The 24,864-nt window shown below is 42.1% G+C and overlaps 1 protein-coding gene across 4 annotated transcripts in view; it reads right to left on the minus strand.

Moving 5' to 3' along the window:
• Positions 1-241: 241 nt before the first annotated feature.
• Positions 242-24,864, minus strand: part of FUOM (fucose mutarotase) — a 36,963-nt gene continuing 12,340 nt past the window's right edge. Inside the window, exons 4-6 of one of the 4 annotated variants that reach the window (XM_075841823.1) lie at positions 23,255-23,353; positions 14,321-14,394; positions 242-454 (exon numbers count right to left, since the gene is read on the minus strand). In XM_075841823.1, coding sequence (XP_075697938.1) covers positions 388-454; positions 14,321-14,394; positions 23,255-23,353 — 240 coding nt within the window. In that variant the 3' untranslated portion in view covers positions 242-387. Of the gene's footprint in view, positions 455-14,316; positions 14,395-23,254; positions 23,354-24,864 lie in introns of those variants that run through there. The other 3 variants (XM_075841826.1, XM_075841825.1, XM_075841824.1) reach the window with 3 other exon arrangements.

Genomic DNA, 24,864 nt, shown 5'->3' on the forward strand with positions numbered 1-24,864 from the left:
TGAATGTTGTTTGGCCAGCTGCCACTCCGCTATGGCGAAGCAGCCTAGTGGGTCCACATAACCCACAGCCGTGGCAGGTTACATTACAAAATACCCGGTACATAGCAACCTACATGTTTTTAACCATTACAACATCATCTACGCTAGTTTATATAGCCCATTTGAAGCCTCTGATGTATAAGTAGAGATTTAAATCACGTAGATTCTGACTGTAATGGACAAATAAAACCGTGCACAATGGTAAATTCCCCGAAGGTTTATTGCTGGAGACATTTGGAAGCCCCAATACAACAGAATAGTAGTATCATAGATGTCAGGTTTGATAGTAGAGGCAATAGCGTTGTGTGCGTATAGATTCACTTGGTATTCAGACATCCGGCACGTAGTTCACACCAAATCACTTGGACTGATAACACCTTTCTTTAAGATAAGGTTTCCATACAGAGCGGTTTCTCTAAAATAAGAACACAAACAAAAAAGTTTGACGTGATGTGTGCTACATTCCGTAAACTCTACAGTAATGACCAATTCCAGCCCAGGAAATAACCATTTATGTATTGATTTGTCATTTAAAAAAGAAGGGTTGTTCACTACCGGACAACTGATGGCCTATCCACCGGATAGGTCATCAGTATACTATCGGCGCGGGTCCGACACCCGGACCCCGCGCCGATCAGCTGCTCCGGCTGCCTCAGGGCACCGAAAGTCCATGGCGGAAGCAGAATTATCCGGTCACGGAATAGTGGCCGAGCTGCAGTACCACTTTCACACAGGTGTATTTTGGTCAGTAAATGCATCATTATGTCTTAGCATAAAGTGGGTCCAAAACACAGGAGAGGTGCAAATCTTTCCATTATACTTTGTGTAGGTTCCACTCCTGGTTTTGGCTTTCAAAATATTGATGGAAAATACAGACCAAACTTGCCCATGTGGGTGGCCAAAAGATCATTTATAATCCCAAAAAATGTCTGACACCAGGACCCAATAGTGATATCACATGTCTACTACTGCAGTTATACACCAACTTTGGCCTCGATGCAGTCACATTTCTGCATCTGTAAATCCAAGCCAGGAGTGCGAGTCTAATAACCCGAACTTAAAGAATCATGGATTTCCATTAGGTTTTTAGTTCGGGCCATTAGACCCGCGGTCAGATGCGCTTTTTGGAACCAGGAGGTAAGGAGAAAACCTTAAAAATGGATTTTCCTTGTAGTGGCCATAATAACGTCTATAAATCCCTTTTCAGCTGTAAAAAACAACTGGGTTTTAATAGGTAGTGGTTCCATCACAGCCTCGATGTGAGTCTTATAGGAATGAATGGAGAAACGGACTTGCTGTCCACACGTGAGACGCTGTGGCAGTTCGAGAATCCTATTGCTGGTCACATGACACAGCTGAGGACCAGAAGTGAGAGGATAACTCACAAATACAGCCCCCCATACACCCCAATTTACATAATGTGCCTTTCCAACGGGCCAGAGAATAAAACATTTTGTGGGAGTGCCTCTTTAACCCTTTAATGATGCAGCCATTTTTTTTCGCCTTCCAAAAGCTGTAACTTTTCCATCGACCTAACCGTATGAGGGCTTGTTTTTGCGGGACAAGTTTTTCATGGCACCATTTAATGTACCACATAATGTACTGGTAAATTGAAAATAAAAATTATTTGTCGGGGAAAACGGACAAAAAAACAACGTTTTGTTTTTACGGCGTTCATCGTGCAGTAAAAACGACACGTTAACTTTATGCTACGAGTTGATACGATTACGGCAATACCAAATTTAGATATTGTATAAAAACTAATTTTTTACAGGGCGAGCTGTAGTTTTTATTGGTATCATTTTGGGGTACGTGCAACTTTTTGGTCCTTTTTTATTCAAAAAAAAGCCAAAAATAGCAATTCAGGTGTTTTTAATTTTGTTTTTATACAGTGTTCACCGCGCGGGTTAAATAAAGTTCTATTGTAACAGTTCGGACTTTATTTAACCCGCGTGGTGAACACTGTATAAAAACATACATTGATGCGGCAATACCAGTTATGTTAATTTTTTATTTAACTTTACCTTAGGCCAAAAAAAAAAAAAAAGGAAACATTTTTTTGAACTTTTAATATTTGTTTTTTTGTACATTAAAAAACTTTAACAGACTTTAATTTTCTTTTTAAAAGGGACTTGAACCAGCGATCATTGAATTGCTTGCACTATATACTGCAATACTAACGTATAGCAGTATATTGTGATTTTGAAAGGCTTGATAGAAGCACAAAAATGGCAGACCTGGGGGTCTTCATTAGGCCCCCGGGCTGCCATGACAACCAACGGTACCCTGCGATCGCATCGCCAGGGGGTGCGATGCGCTGTCGTAGGGGGCCAATTTATATAACAGCTTAGATACCGCAGTCGCTATTGACCGAGACATCTAAGTGGTTTGATTTTGCCCATTGCAGTGTGGTGTCAGCTGTATTAAACAGCTAGCACCCGCTAAGTATAGAGCACGCTCAACCCTTGAGCCTGATCCAGACTTCCCCTTGACGGCTGCCACATGCACGTGGCATGTATTTAAGGGGTTAATAATGATGATCTCTAGCTTACAGAATAATAATAAAAAATAATAATTCTGAATTTACAAACATAAGACTGCTTGTTCCAAACATTTTGCAGACCGAAATTCCCTTAAAGTAAATTTTGTCACTCACAACTCATTTTGTCAGATTTTTTTTTTAAGAAAAAAACTCATTGAATAAATAAATTCAGACCCCAAAAAATCCCAGATCAGACTCCAAAGTGCCCATACTATTGGATAAATTCATACCCCTCCATTTACTTACCTCTCTTAGTAGTTCAGCAATTCCTGGAAGCGGACACCAGCCTCGGCGGTGTCTGAAGTTGAAGAGGATATGGAAGGAGCAGTAAGTGAGTTAGGCGCCAGGCCCGCTTGAAGCCATGGTCCCCATAGCCACCCCCTTGTCGGGCTAAAATACAATTTCCATGTGTGAACTCATGGAAAAAAGATTTTATTAGAGAGTACAATGGAGAAATGTTCACTCGTTTGGCGTGGTGCCGAGAGCGCATGTCTGGGTAGCTCACGAGCAGTGGGAAATGTTGGCGTACCACAAGAGCCATAATCCAAATGAATAACGCTTGTTCAAATATAAGATAATAAAAATTACTTGAACACTGCAACCCAAAATATCTGCCTTGTTTGTTTACCATTATGTGCATATTCTATATCTACATACACACACAAAGTAAATAAAGACAATAAAAATTATTTAAAAAAATCTAAAACAAAATAAAAATACTAACATTAAATATATAATAAAAACAATTAAATGAATAGTGAAGCAGTCATGAATAATACCATATAGTGCACATGATCGCTGTTCTGGTCCAGTTGTGGAACCTTCACCACCACCGGTCATAGTCAGAGGTAACCTAGAGTACGAGGTACAGAAAATTATGGATTCCACATGGGTCGGAGGTTCCCTCCAGTACTTAGTACAATGAAAGGGATATGGTCCCGAAGAGAGGACATGGGTAGCTGCCAACTCTGTGAGTGCCCCGAGGTAGGTCAAGAAGTTCCACACTGAACAGCCTCTCAAACCTCGTCTTGAGGGTCCGGTGGCCTCTCGTAAAGGAGGGGGGGGGGGGATACTGTCACATTCCATTCCCTGTTCTCAGAACTAGTCTGAGAGGTAGGCGAGGGTTAAAATCTTGACCGCTTTGCTTAGCTGTCAATCTCAATCATCTTATTAGCGTTCTATATAGCGCCCATGGTGCTAGACCTCTTTGCCATGGATTGACTTTACTTGCTGTGGCGCATTTGCTTTTGGGCTTCTGTGAGATCTGTTTGTGGTCACCTTGTTCGGACTCCGGCTCTCCTGACTAGTCTCTTGTCTCCGAATTTGTACCGCATTTTATTTATAGTGTTTAGACCTCGGACTGCATGACTTATCTTGTGTTTCACTGCATTTGTCTACAGTACCCCTCTGTTTTTACAGGTCTACTCTACCTACCAGCAGCTGCAGGGCGAATGCAAATTTCCCTCTCACCTGCAGGATGATTCAGGGTCTGTTAGCAGGTTCCAGTTAGCGCAAAATCCGCTGCAGGCAGGCAGGACCCCAGTCTGCAGGGACGTCGCAGGGCGCGTTAACCATCACTTGCCTAATCTGACAGCTTGCAGCAAGTCCGGTTGCAGGTGCGTTATTTGCTGGACTGGTATTCTGTCAGTATCATTACAGAATCTCTGGGCTTAAAATAAGATTGATTTTTCCGTTTTTTCATGAACCTATGACCGCACCCCAGGAGAACATCACATTCGCTGGAAAGGAAGCCTGATGATATAAAAAAGGACACACCTCTCCACACACCCAGTAAATCCTATATACTATATCCTATATACAAGATATTCTAAGGAAGTTTACTGGTTTACTGAAGGGGGGGAAACTAGGAGGGTGCGGTCATAGGTTCATGAAAAACCGATTACCGGTAAGTAATCAATCTTTCACCCTTTCACCTATGGCAGCACCCCAGGAGATGTAAAATAGAACCCCAGTTTTTAAAGTGGGACTACAGCTTGAAGAACTTTCCTACCAAAAGCCAGGTCAGTGGCTGAATGCAACTGTAACCTATAATGCTTAATAAAGGTGTGGGGTGAACTCCATGTAGCCACCCTGGAAATCTGGTTTAGAGATGCATTGGCTCTTCCTGCCCAAGAAGTAGATACAGCTCTAGTGGAATGAGCTCCAAAGAATTCTGGAGGATTCATGTTCTGGCCCACGTAGGCGAAGTGTATGGCCTGTTTAATCCACCGTGCTATGGTCTGTCTGCTAGCTGCCGAACCTATGTTTGGACCCTGGAACTGAATAAAGAGATTCTCTGAAGACCGCCAGTCCTTTGTGACCTCTAGGGCTAAACACCTCCTCATGTCTAAACAATAAAAACCCTGCTCCTTTATATTTTTTGGGGAGTCACAAAAGGAGGGAAGAATATTTTCCTGGTCTTGATGAAATTGGAAAATTACCTTTCGCAAGAAACCTGATAAAGTCTTCATAATTACCCAATCCTCCAACACCAAAGAGGGAAGGCCAAGAGGGCTTTAATTCCGCTTATTCTCCGGGCAGTAGTAACAGGTTGTAAAAAGGTCATCTTTAGAGAGAGAAATTTTTTGATCAGGGAGTTTAAAGTTTCAAAGGATGAACCCATCATGGCAGTAAGGACTAAGTTTAAGTCCCAGGGTGGGAATGAAGATCTTATTGAGGTCTCATCCTGGAGGCCGCAATCAGGAACCTTCTGATCCAGGGGTGTTCTGCTAACCTGGAATCATAGAAAGAGCTTAGGGCAGAAATCTGTACCTTTAATGTACTGGGCTTGAGGTTCTTGTCTAGACCTGCCCTAAGAGTCTAATATCAGAGACCTGAGAGTCTAATATCAGGGGTATATCTGGCTCTGTTAATGGATCTATATCAAATCCTGTAAAGGTAAGAAACGCTTTCCAGACCCTTAAATATATTTTAGAGGTAACCTGTTTCCTACTTGCCAATAAAGTAGAGATGACAGATTCTGAAATACCTCTTTTTGATGTCTGGAAGAATCCATGGTTAGGCTAAGGACCATGTTTTGGCTTGCTAAATCAAGTGGTTTGTATATCAAGTGGAGTTACTAAACCGGATTGACTTGCTGTGTTGCAGAAATCAATCTTGGACTGAAATTGAGCAGAGGTAACACAAGTCTCTCCTTTAGTTAGCTGAAAAATATATCACACTCCTATATTGTGCCAGATCCCCCATCCCTGTATCTGTGAAAGCTCCACAAGTAGTGGATTCTACGAAAAAAAAACAGCAGGGCTGGGGTCCAGAAATCAAATACAGTCTCTTTAAAAAACAAGCATACATGACTGCAAGTGAATGCAGTGGAGTAATAGTATCCTGAAAAAGGGGCGCACTACCCTCTAGCTAGGCCTGGAGACTTACACACCCTGTGGGTCTGTAGTAAAGCCTCAGCACCAATTTCAATATGTGAGACAAACCAAGTTTGGGGGAATTTAACTTGTGCAGCTAAATAATATAACAAAAATGTGGAAGAGCCAAGCCACCTGCCTCTTCGACTTTAGAGTAATAAGCTTTAGCTTAACTCAAAAGTTGTGCCAAATAAAAAAAGGAGGAGACTATTAAGCGGTTATTATTTCTGAAAAAAGAAAGAAACAGAGATGGGCGCGCAGGAGGGAAATAAAGGAGTTTAGGGAGCATTATGATCTTATTCTCGGTTTACTCTACCTACTACAGAAATAGGAAGGTAGCTCAAAGCCGTGGTCTCAATTCTCACTCATGGTATAAGAAGTGAGATGGCATGTTGAAAAAAAAAAACAACTCGGACGCAGTCGAGCAATCTCAATACTTAAAATGGGAAGCTAAGGTAAAAGGATAGAATCTCCTCATTTTCATCAAGGGGGTAAAAGTATCGATTTGTCCCAGTTAATAAGTAAAACTGAGTGGCAGCCGAATTCACTAATAACTTGGATAGCTTACCTTAGCGACTGACTCGTATCCTGGAGAGAGTATCAGGTCATCCACGTACATTGCTAATCGTGATACCTTGCAATTTCGCTGCTGTGCAGGACTTGTTGGGTCAGATATTAATTTGATGTCCAATACATCAATTGCCAGGCCAAATGAGATAGGGGACAGCCCTTTCTGGTGCCCCTACCAAGTGTAAGTGAAGAAGACAATTGCCCATAAAACCGTGCTTCAGGTATGGCATACAGCAGTTTAACTTTGAGCTTGGTGGTTTAAGTGGCTTGTGATAGAAGTGGAGTTCTAAAACCGGAGTTAAAAAGAGGAGTTAAAGCCCCAGTAAGTACTCTTCTTTTTTTTTCTTTTACTTTGACAATTGTTCACTGTTTTGTTGTAACTGGGATAATGGATAGCAGGATTGCAGGTTTTCTTCAGTGCACAGTTTGCCATATGTATGCACGACAGGAGCCGGAGTTCCAGGGTGAATACGTCTGTGGCAGATGTGAGCATGTTGTTCATCTGGAAGCTCGCATTAGAGATCTGGCGGTGCAGAATGCAACACTGAGGAAGATAGACAATCTTGAGCTGAGCTTGCTGCTCATGGAGCATGTAGTTAGTGGGTTAGAACTGGAGGGTGAAGACATGGGTCAGCAGGATCAGGCAAATAGCTGGGTTAATGTAGTTAGGGGCAGTAGAAAGGGGTCCAAGAAAAGGAAGGCCAATCATGTTTGACATTCCAAGCAAAATTGCCAAGTTGGGTGATGATGTGAGGGTGTCGGTCTCAGAAATGGCAGCCCTAGTGGATACTGATCTCCCTAACAGCCGGGAGAACAGCCCAGCTAGTAGTCGGAGGGATGGTTATGCAGGTAAGGCAAGTACTAAAGCAAAGTGAAAAAGGACACGGCGTCACATAGTGTAGTTCAGATGGTAACGTAGAAGAGCGAATTGATGAAGAAAATTGCTCACTTTGTAGTTGCAAGTACTGGCAGGTATTTGCAATGTAAAAGAAGCTGCTGCCAATCCCAAACGCAAACACCCGGAGAGGTTGCCAAGAGTAGTAAATATATAATAATAAAAAACGGGAATATACAGGCGCTGCTTGGTTGTAAATGAACACATAGATTTATTTAGCTAAATGAAGTACAGATGCTATGCGTTTCAACGCCGGACTGGCGTCTTCATCAGGCAAGTAAAACACACACAAAACATGAGTGTATATATACAGAGATACAATATATACAATATAGCTGAGGCAGGTCAAAGTTCAAAGCAACATGATAAAAGTTTGCATAATACAAAGTGCAAATAAGCCTAATATAGCAATAAAAATACAAGGGATACGTAGAAGATCGATAAATAAGCAATTGACAAGTGAATAAACCAGTGTGTTAAAAAATTGTATCTAAAATTATATCAATGGTTGCGGCAAACAGAAATTCCGATTCATCTCATTTATCAAAAGGGAGAGGGAACAACATATCCTGAGATAAAAGCAATAAAATAGATTTAGCGCAGATTGTCATAAATATATAAGTACAGACAGGTACACTCCAGGTCAGATACCGACTGTCTGTATTGATATAATTTTAGATACAATTTTTTAACACACTGGTTTATTTACTTGTCAATTGCTTATTTATCGATCTTATACGTATCCCTTGCATTTTTATTGTTATATTAGGCTTATTTGCACTTTGTATTATGCAAATTTTTATCATCTTGCGTTGAACTTTGACCTGCCTCTGTTTTTGGCGGGAGAGGACTAGGCAACAAGATAAGGAGATCCCTTCGTTACAAAACAGCAGTGAAAATAAAAATGGCCAAATGTCAAATAATCACATTTCTGATACTGAAACATTTAAAGGCAAGTTAAAGTGTATGTTCACAAATGCTAGAAGTCTAGCAAGCAAAATGGGGGAGCTGGAGTCCTTGGTACTGGAAGAAAATATAAATATAGTTGGTGTTGCTGAAACATGGCTGGACTCTTCACATCACTGGGCTGTAAATCTACATAGTTTTACACTGTTTAGGAAAGACAGGACAAATAGGAAAGGCGGTGGTGTATGTCTGTATGTGAGAAGTGATATGAAGGCAGTGGTGTATGTCTGTATGTGAGAAGTGATATGAAGGTGGTGGTGTATGTCTGTATGTGAGAAGTGATATGAAGGTGGTGCTGTATGTCTGTATGTGAGAAGTGATATGAAGGCGGTGGTGTATGTCTATGTGAGAAGTGATATGAAGGAGGTGGTGTATATCTGTATGCGAGAAGCGATATGAAGGTGAATGTGAATGAGATATTAGTGGGTGACGATTGTGAGGAGGTTGAAACCTTGTGGGTGGAATTACAAAGGGAGGTAAACACTGAAAAAATTACTTTTGGTGTAATCTATAGACCCCCCCAATATAACTGAGGAGATGGAAGGTCAGCTATATAAAACAGATGGAGCAGGCTGCACAGGCTGGTACTGTAGTGATAATGGGAAATTTTAATTACCGGGATATTAATTGGTGTCATGGTTCGGCTTCAACTGCAATGGGGAGACATTTCTTCAACCTGTTGCAGGAAAATTTTATGGCCCAGTTTGTGGAAGACCCGACTAGAGATGAAGCTCTGTTGGATCTGGTCATTTCTAATAATGCAGAGCTTGTTAGGAATGTCAATGTCCGTGAAAACCTCGGTAACAGTGATCACAATATAGTTACATTTTACCTATACTGTAAAAAACAAACATGGGCTGGGAGGGCAAAAACACTTAATTTTAAGAAGGCCAATTTTCCCAGGATGAGGGCGGCAATTCAGGATATGGACTGGGAAGAACTAATGTCATATAATGGTACAAATGATATATGGGAGATTTTCAAATCTACTTTGGGTAATTATAGTGCAAAATTTATTCCTATAGGTAACAAGTATAAACGACTAAAATTAAATCCCACATGGCTTACACCTTCTGTAAAAAGGGCAATACATGACATAAAAAAGGGCATTTGAATAATACAAGTCTGAGGGTACATCTGTAGCCTTTGTAATATATAAAGAGCTTAATAAAATCTGTAAAAAGCTAATAAAATCAGCAAAAATACAAAATGGAAGGCAGGTGGCCAAGGATAGTAAAACAAATCCAAAAAAAATCTTCAAGTATATAAATGCAAAAAAAACAAGGTCTGAGCATGTGGGACCCCTAGATAATGGTAATGGGGAGTTGATCACAGGGGATCAAGAGAAGGCAGAGTTACTAAATGGGTTATTCAGCTCTGTATATACAACAGAAGAAAGAGCAGCTGATGTAGCCGCTGCCAGTGCTCTTAATATATCAGTTGATATACTGAATTGGCTGAATGTAGATATGGTGCAAGCTAAATAAAATAAAAAACTTACACTAGGACTTCCCCGGGTAATTATAGACCAGTAAGCTTAACATCCATCGTAGGGAAAATGTTTGAGGGGCTATTGAGGGACTATATACAGTATTATGTGACAATAAATAGTATTATAAGTGACAGCCAGCACGGTTTTACTAAGGACAGAAGTTGTCAAACCAACCGGATTTGTTTTTATGAAGAGGTGAGCAGAAGCCTAGATAGAGGGGCCGCTGTGGATATAGTGTTTTTGGACTTTGCAAAGGCATTTGACACTGTCCCTCATAGACATCTAATGGGTAAATTAAGGACTATAGATTTAGAAAATATAGTTTGTAATTGGATTGAGAATTGGCTCAAGGACCGTATCCAGAGAGTTGTGGTCAATGATTCCTACTCTGAATGGTCACCGGTTATAAGTGGTGTACCCCAGGGTTCAGTGCTGGGACCACTATTATTCAACTTATTTATTAATGATATAGAGGATGGGATTAATAGCACTATTTCTATTTTTGCAGATGACGCCGAGCTATGTAGTAATGTTCAGTCTATAGAAGATGTTCGTGAATTTCAAGCTGATTTGAACACACTAAGTGTTTGGGCATCCACTTGGCAAATGAGGTTTAATGTAGATATATGTAAAGTTATGCATCTGGGTACCAACAACCTGCATGCATCATATGTCCTAGGGGGAGCTACACTGGGGGAGTCACTTGTTGAGAAGGATCTGGGTGTACTTGTAGATCAAACTAAATAACAGCATGCAGTGTCAATCAGCTGCTTCAAAGGCCAGCAAGATATTGTCGTGTATTAACAGAGGCCTGGACTCGCGGGACAGGGATGTAATATTACCACTTTACAAAGCATTAGAGCGGCCTCATCTAGAATATGCAGTTCAGTTCTGGGCTCCAGTTCATAGAAAGGAGGAAAAATACAAAGAGCAACAAAGCTAATAAGGGGCATGGAGAATCTAAGTTATGAGGAAAGATTAAAAGAACTAAACCTATTTAGCCTTGAAAAAAAGACGACTAAGGGGGGACATGATTAACTTATATAAATATATTAATGGCACATACAAAAAATATGGTGAAATCCTGTTCCATGTAAAACCCCCTCAAAAAACAAGGGGTCGCTCCCTCCGTCTGGAGAAAAAAAGGTTCAACCTGCAGAGGAGACAAGTCTTCTTTACTGTGAGAACTGTGAATCTATGGAATAGTCACCGCAGGAGCCGTCACAGCAGGGACAGGAGATGCTGCAAAAAAGGCTTAGATAATTTCCTAGAACAAAAAAATATTAGCTCCTATGTGTAGATTTTTTTTACTTCCCCTTTCCCATCCCTTGGTTGAACTTGATGGACATGTGTCTTTTTTCAACTGTACAAACTATGTAACTATGTAACCCAGGTTTGAAAATGGACACTAAATCCAAAAAGGCACTAAGGCAGGTCCAGAGGAACCTCCACTCTAGGGAATGGAATGCCCTGGCCGTGTAAAGCAAAGCCAAAACCATATTTTCAGCGTTATCATGTTTACAAAGTTATGAATAAAGCCCTGGCGTAAGTTGATATTGGTTGACTTACCAGGCATAAAGCCCAAAATGGTTGGGATGTATAATGGGAATAATTACCTTATTTACTCGCACGCCGAAGACTTTAAGCAGGTATTTTGTTTTTGCTATTTAGTAGTGATATAGGCCTATATAAACCATAATCCCGTGGGCCCTTCCCCAGCTTAAGTATTACCACTACAAAGGCTTTATATAAAGAGGGAGCGCAGCTCACTCAAAACTAGAAATGTACACGTCAAGTTAATGAAAACCAAACTCCTCAGAGTATCTTTTGTAATTATATTGACTGCAAGCGGCTTTTCAAGATGGCAACACAGCTATAGTCGTATCAACTTCACCAGTCTCCAGCATGTCAACCTTTTGTACGTGTGGGAAATGACAGTGCCTGTAAATAAGTTGCAGTTTGCTTACACGTCTAATTGGGAGTTTTAAAGGGAAGAGTAGAAACTGGGTAAACACGAGGATATAGAGGCCAAAGATCTGCGTAACCCGCCATGTTCATTTTTTTATAAAGAGTATGGCAGGGTGACCCAGAGTATCTCTAGTAAGGTAGGCTAATAGTTTTTCGGACTGGTTACCCAGCTCAAAACTGCTCAGTTTTGAAAAAGCATACACCTCTTGGCTTTAATTGCAATTATATGGGAGTAGGCACGTTGGAGGAATCTCCAAGCGACCAGATTTGACCCAGAAGGATCAGCAATAATATGGAGATTTTTATCAGAATCAGCCAGCTCACTAGCAGGCTCCTCTGACTCTCTGGCAGTATGCTTGACATACAAAACAGACGACTTGAGGCATCCATGTAGGAAGGCCTCTGCCATATCCCATACATGAGGGCATTCCCGTGGTAAGGGATTAACTACAAGGAAACATGCCAGATCATTTGGAGCCCTTTCTGGCTGTGGAAATTGGGATAACCAAAATTGGTGTATTTGCTATGGAGGAGGTAAAACTGGGGGGTCCATAGATAGGCAAATTTGGCGGAGTGGTCCAAAATTTCCCTAGACAGGAATTGCACATCTAGAATATGAGTGCTTGTACAGGGAGGAGCTAAGGGGACATCAATTCCGGATAGTGATCTGTGACAGGAAGAATAGAATGAAAGAGTTTTTGACCCAGGGTTAAGATGTCTCCAATAATCCAACCAGTGTTCTTCATACAGCCATTTCTTAAGAGGGGTGGGAACGCGGGTGGAAGCATTAAGTAAGGAGCAGGAAAATCTAAGAGGGGATCAGAGATTAGATTAAGGTCCCCGCTACACAAGAGCATATAGTCTGGGAAGTCAAGTCAAATTAAATAATCCAAAATCAGCTGGAGGTGGATTATAAAATAGTACTAATAGAATTTTACGGATATCAACCACACATGACAAAAGAATGATTCTTCCTTCTGGATCCAACATGACCAATTTAATCTCAAATTTTACAGAATAACGCACTTAAAACAGAGACTCCCTTAGAATAAATAAATGGCAAGAGTGATGCATCCATCCCACCAGTCTCCTTTTCTAAGCAGGTAACTATAGTGGCAGCAAGTGGATTTTCAGAAGACCTAAAATATCAAAACTCTTGTTTTGCACAAAAGAAAAAAACCTAATTGCATTTAAAGGGATTATTCATCCCACATACATTTCAAACAATATGTTTTAAATGTGGTATAGAAGGGGGATAGAAGCGCCCAGTGTGATAAGGCGTAAGAGCAATATGCGAGAGATACAAACATATCAAAGGCATTGGTTTACAACAGAGAGAAAAAAAGCGCATACTAGGTCAGATATTGGCAGCGGGTACTTGCCATTAATGCAGAGTCCTAGAATCTATGGAGACATATAAACAAGTTAAAAAAAAGAAAAATTGCCCAAACCTGAGGAGACTGAGTAAACATAGCCAAATTCTCTTGGAAAAATAAAATCCTTTACCTCCCCAACTACACTATACCAAAACAAGGTAGGTTTGGAGCAACAAAAATTGGTAGTTGTGGGGTTCACTAATTAAATGTTAATACGTTTCCAGCAGAGCTGGTGGCTATCAACTGTGAAAGTGTGCAACAGTAGAGGAGCATCTAGCATCATGTAGGCCGGTGCGGGAAAGCAAAAATGATTCCAAAAGGCCCCCGGTGACGTACCAGGCAGTCTGCGAATTATGTTGCAGATGGGTTGTACAATTCAACAGTTGTGTTCCAATGGGCCTAGCAAGCCATTCAACCAAAAAGAAACCTTCAGTGGTTTAAAAAAAATGGGAGCGTTTTTTTCCAGACCACTCTCAGATGGCAAGGAAGGCCCTCATCCTCTTCTACATTGCAGTGAAAGTGGCCCTGCGTTTCTGCAATTTGATGGAAAAGTCAGGGAAGAAAGATTGTGCGATTCTGGTGGGCCAATGTGAGAACAGGGTCACGATCCTAACAATTGTGGAGCCACATTAGGAAGGGCAAATGGAAGTGGTCTGGTGGGGACCCCATGAGCTCGCCCAACAACAAAGGCCGCAGATAAGTTTTCTCTAAATAGCATCCTGAGCCAGCGCTCTGCAAAGTATTCAGGATGCTGACACTCCATGCGCTCTGGCAGCTCCACCACTTGAACGTCGTTGCGGCGGAGCCAATTCTCCAAGTCATCAACCTTGGCTTGCAAGGAGTTAGTCGTTCTTGAAGAGGGAATCCCAACATAGCTGTCAGTGGAGGAATCTGGTCTTCCAGGGAGGAAGTACAGCCTTCTCAGTTTTTAATTTTATTTAAGAAAAAAAAGTCAGCTGACAAAATGAATTGGAAGTTTGAAAATGTACTTTAGAAAGCACACTGGCTTGCAAAAAAAAAAACAAAAAAAAAAACTGGCTCCTTTTTACATTCACTGGATATGACTATACTAATAACAGACCTACAAAAACTTACCCAGTAGCCACCACGGCAAAAGCATTCTTTGCTCGTTCATAGAAAGCAAATCGTTCAACTTGTTCAAGCGGAGCCTGCGAGAAGATTTAAGCAAGTCAGTGTAATTGTCCATTTATCCCAAAGAAATAATGTTATAAACCTTTCTTCAATAGTGATCTACGCAAAAGTCACAGCTATATATACACACACACACACACACACACACACACATAGTTGACAAAGTCTAAAAAAAGACACAGGTCCATTAAGTCCAACCTATAATCCTACCGCGTTCATCCAGGGGAAGGCAAAACCCCCATGAGGTTGATGGCAATTGCCTCATTAGGGGAAAATTCCTCCCCGACTCCAAATATGACAATCAGAATAAATCCCTGGATCAATGATCGATCTCCAGAATCTAGTATTTATAACCTGTAATAAAGGCATCAAGGCCCTTCTTGAATCAACCATCACAACATCCTGTGGCAGAGAGTCCCATAGTCTCACTGCTCTTACAGTAAAGAATCCCTGTCAGTGACGGTGATGAACCCTTTTTGTCCTCTAGACGTAGAGGATGCCCCTTGTCATTGTTACAGGCCTAGGTGTAAAAAGATCATTAGAAAGATCTCTGAACTGTCCAGTTATATATTTGTACATTGAAATTAGATCGCCCCTAAGCCGTCGTCTTTTCTAAACTTATAGGGAACCAGATTAATATTTTGTACATTAAATCTCGCAATCTCTCAATATACTAGTCCTTCTGAATGAATTAGAATATCATCAAAAAGTTAAATTTATTTCAGTAATTCAATTCAAAAAGTGAAGCTCATATATTCTATAGATTCATCACACACAGAGGGATCTATTTCCAGCATTTTTCTCTTTTAATGTTCATGTTTATAGCGAACAGTTAATGAAAACCCAAAATGTTGTGTCTCAAAAAATTTGAATATTCTATAAGCCCAATTTCAAAAATTATTTTTAATACCGAAATGTTGGCCTACTGAAAAGTATGTCCAGTATATGCCCTCAATACTTGGTCGGGGCTCCGACTCTGCATGAATTATGGCATCAATGCGGCGTGGCATGGAGGCAATCAGCCTGTGGCACTGCTGAGCGGTTATCAATGCGGAGTGGCATGGGGGCGATCAGCCTGTGGCACTGCTGAGGTGTTATCAATGCGGCGTGGCATGGGGCGATCAGCCTGTGGCACTGCTGAGGTGTTATCAATGCGGCGTGGCATGGGGCGATCAGCCTGTCGCACTGCTGAGCGGTTATCAATGCAGCGTGGCATGGAGGCGATCAGCCTGTGGCACTGCTGAGGTGTTATCAATGCGGCGTGGCATGGAGGCGATCAGCCCGTGGCACTGCTGAGGTGTTATGGAAGCCCAGGTTGCTGTGATAGCGGCCTTCAGCTCGTCTGCATTGTTGGTTCTGGGGTCTCATCTTCCTCTTGACAATACCCTATAGATTCTCTATGGGGTTTAGATCAGGCGAGTTTGCTGGCCAATCAAGCGCAGTGATACTGTGGTTATTACACCAGGTATTGGTACTTTTGGCAGTGTGGGCAGGTGCCAAGTCCTGCTGGAAAATGAAATCCGTATCTCCATAAAGCGGTCAGCAGAGGGAAGCATGAAGTGCTGGGAAATGTCCTGCTAGACGCTGCGCTGACTCTGGACTTGATATAACACAGTGACCAACACCAGCAGATGACATGGCCCCCAAATCATCACTGACTGTGGAAACTTCACACTGGAGCGCAGGACACTTGGATTGATGCCTCTCCACTCTTCCTCCAGACTCTGGGACCAAGATTTCCATATGAAATTCAAAATTTACTTTCATCTGAAAACAGGACTCTGGACACTGAGCAGCAGTGCTGGTCCACTGTGTTATATCGAGTCCAGAGTCAGCGCAGGGTCTATCAGAACATTTCCCAGCACTTCATGCTTCCCTCTGCTGACAAGCTTTATGGAGACGCTGATTTCATTTTCCAGCAGGACTTGGCACCTGCCCACACTGCCAAAAGTACCAATACCTGGTGTAATAACCACAGTATCACTGCGTTTGATTGGCCAGAAAACTCACCGACCTAAACCCCATAGAGAATCTATAGTGTATTGTCGAGAGGAAGATGATAACACCTCAGTAGTGCCATAGGATGATCGCCTCCATGCCACGCCGCATTGATGCAGTAATTCATGCAGAGTCGGAGCCCCGACCAAGTATTGAGGGCAGATACTGGACATACTTTTCAATACATCAACATTTCGGTATTAAAAAATCATTTTTGAAATTGGGCTTATATAATATTCTAATTCTCTGAGACACTAAATTTTGGGTTTTCATTAACTGTTCCCGTAATCATCAACATTAAAAGAAAAAAATGCTGGAAATAGATCCCTCTGTGTGTAATGAATGTATAGAATACATGAGCTTCACTTTTTGAATTTAATTACTGAAATAAATTAACTTTTTGATGATATTCTAATTAATTGAGAAGGACTAGTAATAGCTGATCACAACTTATTGGTCAGACAAAAGGGACAAACAAGAGGTCATCATACAGGCCTTGAGGTTTGACAGACCTTTATAAAAATAAATCTATTGTGCCTCCTTGCGTAGCTCTACCATGACGTGCCCATACATGCTTTGCCACTGGGATATTATATTTTCTTGTTTTGTTACCTACATGTTCAAGGATCCACCTCCTGAACTGGTTTTCCCTACATAATTAAGTGATCATTGACAGGTAATCAAAAATATACCAACCCATGTGATTTACATTTCAGAAATTAACATTTTTTGGTATTAAAATCCTTGTAGTAGCCCTTCTAAACCGGTTACTTTGGTGTAAAAAGTCACACGCCTCACATGATCCACATTTAAGGGTACCGACACACGTGGCAAACATGTTGCAGACTTTCCGTAGCGTTTCCGCTGAATTTCTGCCGCATGATACGTGCAGATTTTACCTCCTCCACATTTAAAAGGGTGAAATCTGCCGTGAACATCCAGAACAGAATAAGAATACTGTGGATTTAAGAGTTAGCAGCATGCGGTGATTCTAATGCGGAAAACATTCAGCACCATGTGGATGAGATTTTTTAAATCCCATCCACTTGCCTGCAACAGTCTGGACCCCCAGAAGAAGGCAGTTGCGCCGAAACGCGCGTTGGGGCAGACATATCGCCGTGCATTCATCTGGTTGATCAATGGGTATGTGCTTCATTTTCACACATTTTTTTGTATTCATCCACTAATGTTATTCATTTATGGTACTATTTTTGTACCTTAGAGTATATACTTGCTCTCTAATTATTTTATCTGACACACATTTGTAGTCAGTTATATCTACTCATATCTATGTATTTACGTACCCTGATCATTAGATCATACCATTTGGTTGTCACTATTGCTCGTCCACTTTAGACGTTACCTTTCTTGTATATTGCATGGCGTGTTAGTCTTTTTTAACCTGTTGGTTTATGGATTCTTTTTATTATTATGTATTTATGTGTCATTTTCATGAAAGCATTTTTTCTATTTTTCTACATGTTCTTGGTTGTTGGCATTTCTTCTCTTCTCGGTCATATGCCTGCAACAGTTGTCTGCTGCCGATTTTCCGCACACCAATCCGCAACAACTCTGCTAAGTGTGCATGAGCCTAAAAGTCCCTGTTAGGCAGATGTTTCCTAACCATGTTGTAAGGGACCCAACAGTCCCTGTAAGGCTGATGCTCCCTAACCAGGGGAACCTGCGGAAGAATCGTTAACGAGCGGTGGGGGTGCTAGATGACTACGTACAATACAGTCCCTCAAGTTTCTGCTACAACGATATGTCACTGGTGGGTAACCAGTAACAATTCTCTCTATGTCAGGGTCCAATTTAAGATTTATTTTCTTTGATTTATTATCAATGGTCCCCATGAGCCTAATGTGTTGATCCGGACTCATTTTTCCTATAGGTGCCAAGGTAGATCTTGGTTGGGTCAGGGTATGCTCGAAAGGGGAACGGTTTAGGGCATCTTCTCCTTGCAAATCTCTTTTTCTCTTTCTTTTTTATAGAATTGAGAGACAGATGAAGCATTCATCCTTGTCCCTTCGTATTCACTCTTTTCAGTGGAAATGGATGGTGTCTCGCCCACCTCAGTAAATTATCTGTTGCCGTAGATTTTCGAAAGATCGTTGTCAAAAATGTACCGTCCTCCTGCTTAAACCCGGAAAGGATGTTGTCCTTTCACAAATTTGTGAAATTAATTTGAGACAGATATCGTCCCTGTATGGCTGCTCCAGTGCCTCTCCATAATATCAGTATGTTGTGGATATCTTAAGGCCCCATGCACACGACCGTATCTTCATCATTCCGTAAATACGGATCCGTAGTCATCCGCATTTTTATCCGTATGTATGAAACGGTATCCGCAAATACGGTCCGTAACGCATCCGCATTTGATCCGTATATACGGATCCGTAAAAAAAGGGAGGCTACAAATGAGGTCACCAGCATGTTGCATAGCAACGCTTTTGTAAATACGGACGGTTTACAAATGCACATCCGTAACGGCTTCTATGGGAGAGTCTGTGCCGTAATTACTGACAAGAATAGGACAGGTTCTATAATTTTCTCAGCACGGACACCCATCCGTAAAAATACTGAAAGGGGTCTGTGGCCAATAGAAATTAATGGGTCTGTAATTACAGATAAAACATGTGTGTGAATGGGGCCTAACAGTGACACAAATGATGTCCATTGTTTCAGCAACTCTGAAAAAACAATTCTTTCTTCCCACCAGTCCAGGAATAAATTTGTGTTTGTGGTAGAACAGGGGCTTCTTGATCACAGTACTTCTGAGCTGGTGCAATAATTGTCCATCAAAAAGATAAAATTACATCAAGGTAAGTACAAATTAATTATGCACCTCCATATATGTTTCTTTAGTGCGGAGAAAGTGACTAATCTCCTGCCACCCTGTGTCACGGGGGATGGAGTTGTATAAGGCTTCCACATCCAGACTCGCCAAAAGGGTGTCAGTGGTCACTAGTCTCCTGGGCACATCATACGGATCCCTTACGTATGATGGTAGGGTCATCACACATGGTCGTACGATACAGTCTATGTAGTCATTGACTTCCCGGCAATGACATCTATTTTAGACACAATTGGTTGGCCCTTCAAAGGGGGACAGCCGTCGTGAGACAGTAAAAGGTGGCCACTTGCACACACTTGAAGGACAAACGATCACTCTTCACCATCAATCACGTAGTCCTCTATTGCCCTGCTGAGATTTAAATTCAACTTCCGCGAGAAAATGTTCTTCTTTGGTAAGGTTACCACCACTGCGATGTTCTGCAGATAATAGATATAGAGTGTAGACTGAGATATCTCATTTCTACCAGTGATTAGCCTCTATTTTAGCAGACATTTCACCACTGTCTCCTATATCTAGGGATATAAAGAATGTGGTAGGCAAGAGCAATATTTATCCACTTTGCATCCTTATCAATCTATTCCCCGTTTTATTTAGATTGAAGACATATCGATATGCAAATATTTTAGTGCACCTAGTAAAGGTTAAAGTAGAGGTCTCAAACAAGCGGCCCACGGGCCTCATGCGACCCCTGAGGTGGTCATCTGCGGCCCACGGGAAACAGAGCCGTTAGGGACATATATGGACAGCGAAGTCAGGGGCTTCCCCAGAGCCGGAGTCCTGGGCAGAGCGCTAGTATAAGCTCTGCTCCGGGACTCTGGGGAATATGTGGTTAGGGGCTTTCCCAGAGCCGGAGTCCCAGAGCAGACACTGTGCCCATGACATCACTGTGCATATATGGACAGAGATGTCAGGAGTAGAGTTGGAGTCCCAGGCAGAGCGCGCTACTAGCGCTCTGCCCAGGACTCCAGCTTTGGGATTGCCCCTGACATCTCTGTGCATATATGGACTGTGATGTCAGGAACAGAGCTGGAATCCCAGGCAAAGTGCTAGAAGCGGCTCTGCTCCGGGACTCCAGCTCTGGGCAAGCCCATTACGTCACTGTCCATATATGGACACCTAGAGGGCACTGTGGCATCACCTACAGAGGGCACTGTGGCATCACCTACAGAGGTCACTGTGGCATCACCTACAGAGGGCACTGTGGCATTATCTACAGAGGGCACTGTGGCATTATCTACAGAGGGCACTGTGGCATTATCTACAGAGGGCACTGTGGCAATATCTACGAGGATGGCATCTACAGAGGGCACTGTGACATTATATTTGTGTGGCAGTATCTACAGAGGGCACTGTGGCATTATCTGGGGGCTGGCATTATCTAAAGAGGGCACTGTGGCATTATCTAGAGGGCACTGTGGCATTATCTACGGGTGAGTGTGTGGCATTATCTAGAGAGGGCTCTGTGGCACCATCTAAAGGGGCTGCCAAATCTTGACAGTGTGTCTGCCAAACGCTGCCAACTGAGCTGCCGGACTGCATTTAGCGACATTTAAACTGGAAAACTGGTTAGTTAAACTAAGCACGTGGAAAAAATTCACAAATTTCCGTTATGTTTAAACCAAGCTGTATTATTATAGTATTGTAATATTATAGTATTGTTATAGTAATGTAGTATTATATTATTGTTATAGTAATATAGTATTGTAATAGTAATGTAGTAATGGTATAGCAGTTCAAATAACTAATTAACAATAATTTTTCATCAAATTTGAAAGTAATGTGGCCCGTCAACTTCACATTTTTTCTATATGTGGCCCACTTCACTTACCCGGCCGAGTTTGAGACCACTGGGTTAAAGGCTATGTAAAACTTTGAAAGTGATTTACTTTTTATTAAAAATGTCAGTGTATTTGGTGCAGCGGCGGATTAAGTGTACCATGGGCCCTGGGCTGTTGACACAACTTGGGCCCCCTCCTTCCCCTTCACACGCAATTCAACCCCCCCAACCCGCTACACTGTACCCATCAGTGCCACTGACCTGACGGATACAGGTTTTAGCACTAGATACAGCTGCTCTGTATTCAGGATATAAAGCAGCTGTATTTCAAAAAGTAAAAATCATTTTTCATAAAAAGTATTTAGAAAGTTGCACCAAACACACTGATACTGTTTTATTAAAGAAAAAAAAAAAGGGAATATAATAATAATAGTAAAAAAAAATGTAATACCTCTCTTTAAAGTGTAACTAAACGTTTAAAAAAACTTTTGACATGTCATAGTGATATGTCAGAACTTTTAATCGGTTGGGGTTCCGAGCACCGAGACCCCCACCGATCGCTAAAGTGAAGTGGCAGAAGCGCTGATTGAATGCTGCGCCGATTCGTTTCTGATCGGCATACCTCGGAGTGGTGTATGTCCGTACACCGCTTGCTTGGCTTTCCGAGAAACGAAGTGGCACAGCGGTCATCTGAGTGCTCCTGCCACTTTGTTTTAGCGATCCATAGGGGTCTCAGTGCTCGGACCCCCATCGATCAAAACTTCTGACATTCCATTATGACACGTCAAAAGTTTTTTAGAAGTTTAGTTACACTTTAAAGGGGTTTTCCCATGAAGGACTTTTATGACATATCCTGTGGATCCTGTCAGATGTGGGTCCCAACTCTGGGACCTGCACCTATCCATAGAACCGGGCCCCCTAAACCCCGTTCTACCTCTTTCTGCTCTCGCTGCCACTTCCTGACTTCATGGATGTTCCGTAACTCTCCGTAACTCCCATAGTAGTGAATGGCACTTACGGAAGCAGCGTAGCATGCGAGCTACGCGGTTTCCGTAACTACCATTCCGTTCTATGGGACTTGCGGAAACCGTGTAGCTCAGCAAGCTACGCCGTTTTCGTAACTCCCGACCATGATGTCAGGAAGTGGCCGGGAGGCAGCGAGAGCAGAAAGAGGTAGAACGTGGTTTATGGGGCCCGGTTCTAGAGATAGGTGCAGGTCCCAGAGGTGGATAGGTCCTAAATGTCCCTGGTGGGAAAAACCCCTTTTAAGTAGTCAGAAACCCCTCCCCTTGAGGTAAAATAACTAATTGAGTGTCTGACTCTGACGTCTCTGTGGGGGAGGATATCCCTCCCATAGAGCCCCCAGCACTTCGTCAGACAACCTCCCCTTGGGAGGGACAGCAGCTGTCATAACTTTTTTTTTTTACTATTTTAACAAAAGGAAAAAGCCTCATGCACACAACTGTATTGGTTTTGCAGTCTGCTGTGTTTCGTCGGACCGCAGAAACTCTTGGTGTGCACCAGTGTGTCATCCAAACTCAATTCAACTGTATTGGTGAATCTGCAAATCTGGACCGTAAAATCACTTGTCCTGAGTTTTTGCAGTCCGGATTTACAAATCACAGATAAATTGCAGCCGCAAAAATAAGTTTAGTGAGCAGTAGGCCAAACCGCTTCACTCTAAATACTTATGACAAATGTCGGAAAGGAGTTTAGTGCCATTCTAATGTAGCCATCAGTTTGAAATACCGTATTTTTATCTCCCATCTAACACTCGGATACCTCTTATCAATTGCGAGGGTGAGGGGATGTGCACACGCTTAATAAAAAACGTCTGGAAATACGGAGCCGTTTTCAAGGGAAAAGAACTCCTGATTTTCAGCCGTTTTTTTAGCAACTCGCGTTTTTCGCTGCGTTTTTTTACACCCTTTTATGTAGCTGTTTTTCTATAGAGTCAATGAAAAACGGCTCAAGAAGTGACATGCACTTCTTTTTCGCTGACGTTTTTTTACGCGGAAAAAAACGCCCCGTCGGAACAGAACGCCGTTTTTCCCATTGAAACCAATGGACAGATGTTTGCAGGCATTCGGCTTCCGCTTTCTTTTGGACGTATTTCGGCCGTTTACGGCCCGAAAAACAGACGAAAATAAGCCGTGTGAACATACCCGAATTATTATCTAAAGAAAAAAACGGTCACAATCTGCTATCCTTTATGTGTAATTACAGGACAGCAAATAAACCCGACCTCACATCCAGAATTCGACAGCAGGGTCTTGTACTCATCCCACACAGGTGTCTTCAAGTCTTTCATCTTATCGCAGTTCACAAGATCCATTACAGCTGCCTGTATAGCAAAAGAAAAAAAAAATCAAGTTCATATGAAAGGGGAAAAAAAAATAAAATAATAAAAAATCGGAAATAACACTACTTAGGCTTTTTTTTTATGATATTGTGCATATTAGTGAAAAGCTTTATGCCACATTTAATTTATTTGCCTCTGGCAGGGCTTAACAGTAGCCTATAAAAAATACATTATTATTGCAGTGTATTGTACCCGCGACCTAATGATTGCTGGTTCAAGTCCCCTAGGGAGGACTAAAAAGGTGTACATAAAAAAAAAGTTTATAAGTTTAATAGTGGGGGAAAAAAACAAAAACCCTCTGAAGTAATGTAAAGAACTATTAGGCTATGTTCACACGGAGTATTTTGGGGGAGGAATATCTGCCTCAAAATTCCGTTTGGAACTTTGAGGCAGATATTCCTCTCCCTGCACGCCGATTTTCGCGGCAATTATCGCGCCGTTTTGGCCCGCGGCCATTGAGCGCCGCGGGCATAAAACAGCGAGAAATACGCTTTCTCCTGCCTCCCATTGAAGTCAATGGGAGGTCGGAGGCGGAAGCGCCCGAAGATAGGGCATGTCGCTTCTTTTTCCCGCGAGGCAGTTTTACTGCTCGCGGGAAAAAGACGCCGACGCCTCCCATTGAAATCAATGGGAGGCGTTCTCGGGCCGTTTCTGCCGAGTTTTGCGACGCGGTTTCCGTGTCAAAAAACTCGGCAAAATACCCCGTGTGAACATAGCCTTACAGTATAGCATTATTTAATGTGCATGGTGAACGCCGTAAAAAGAAAATGTTTTAAAAATACGCCAAAATCACTGTTTTTAGTCAACTTGGTGGTAAAAAAAAATTTTTTATAAAAAGTGATCAAAAAGTCGTATGTACCAAAAAAATGGTACTGATAAAAAGCACAGCTCGTGCCACAAAAAGCCCTCACACTGCTCATTCAACGAAAAAAAAAAGTGGTGGCTTTCAGAATATGGAAAACATTTCTTTGCGAATAGTTTTTCCATTGTAAAAAGAGTAAAACATTAAAAAAAAACAACGATATAAATTTGGTATCGCCGTAATCTTATTGACCAGCAGAATAAAGTTAAGTTGTCGTTTACCACACAGTGAAAGATGTAAAAACGAAACCCAAGAGAAAATGGAGGAATCGCAGTATTTTCCAATTGCAGAAACTACAACTCCTGGGATTCCATCGAGACTTCTGGTCATGACGTAGGACGACCGTGCATGCGTCTGCCCGCTCTCTCGCCTCCTCCGCATGTCTCTTCCCCTCTCCTCCATCTCAGGCCATGCCGTGCCTCCATAGTCCATAGTCGGCTGAGCCCCCTGGCAAGCTCTGGAGACCTTGGGGACGCAGTGATCACGGCCGCCACTCGCTGCTTGTTACCCGGTGCTGCGGACGCCATTTGATAGCCCTGACATCGTTTACATTGCAGACATGAGGAGCTAGGAAATCAGCCCCGGGTCTCAGGAAACGGTCCGTAAAATGAGAAATGTGACGTGGCTAACG

Source organism: Rhinoderma darwinii, chromosome 11 (assembly GCF_050947455.1).
Source record: "Rhinoderma darwinii isolate aRhiDar2 chromosome 11, aRhiDar2.hap1, whole genome shotgun sequence".
Classification (NCBI taxonomy): Eukaryota; Metazoa; Chordata; class Amphibia; order Anura; family Rhinodermatidae; genus Rhinoderma; species Rhinoderma darwinii.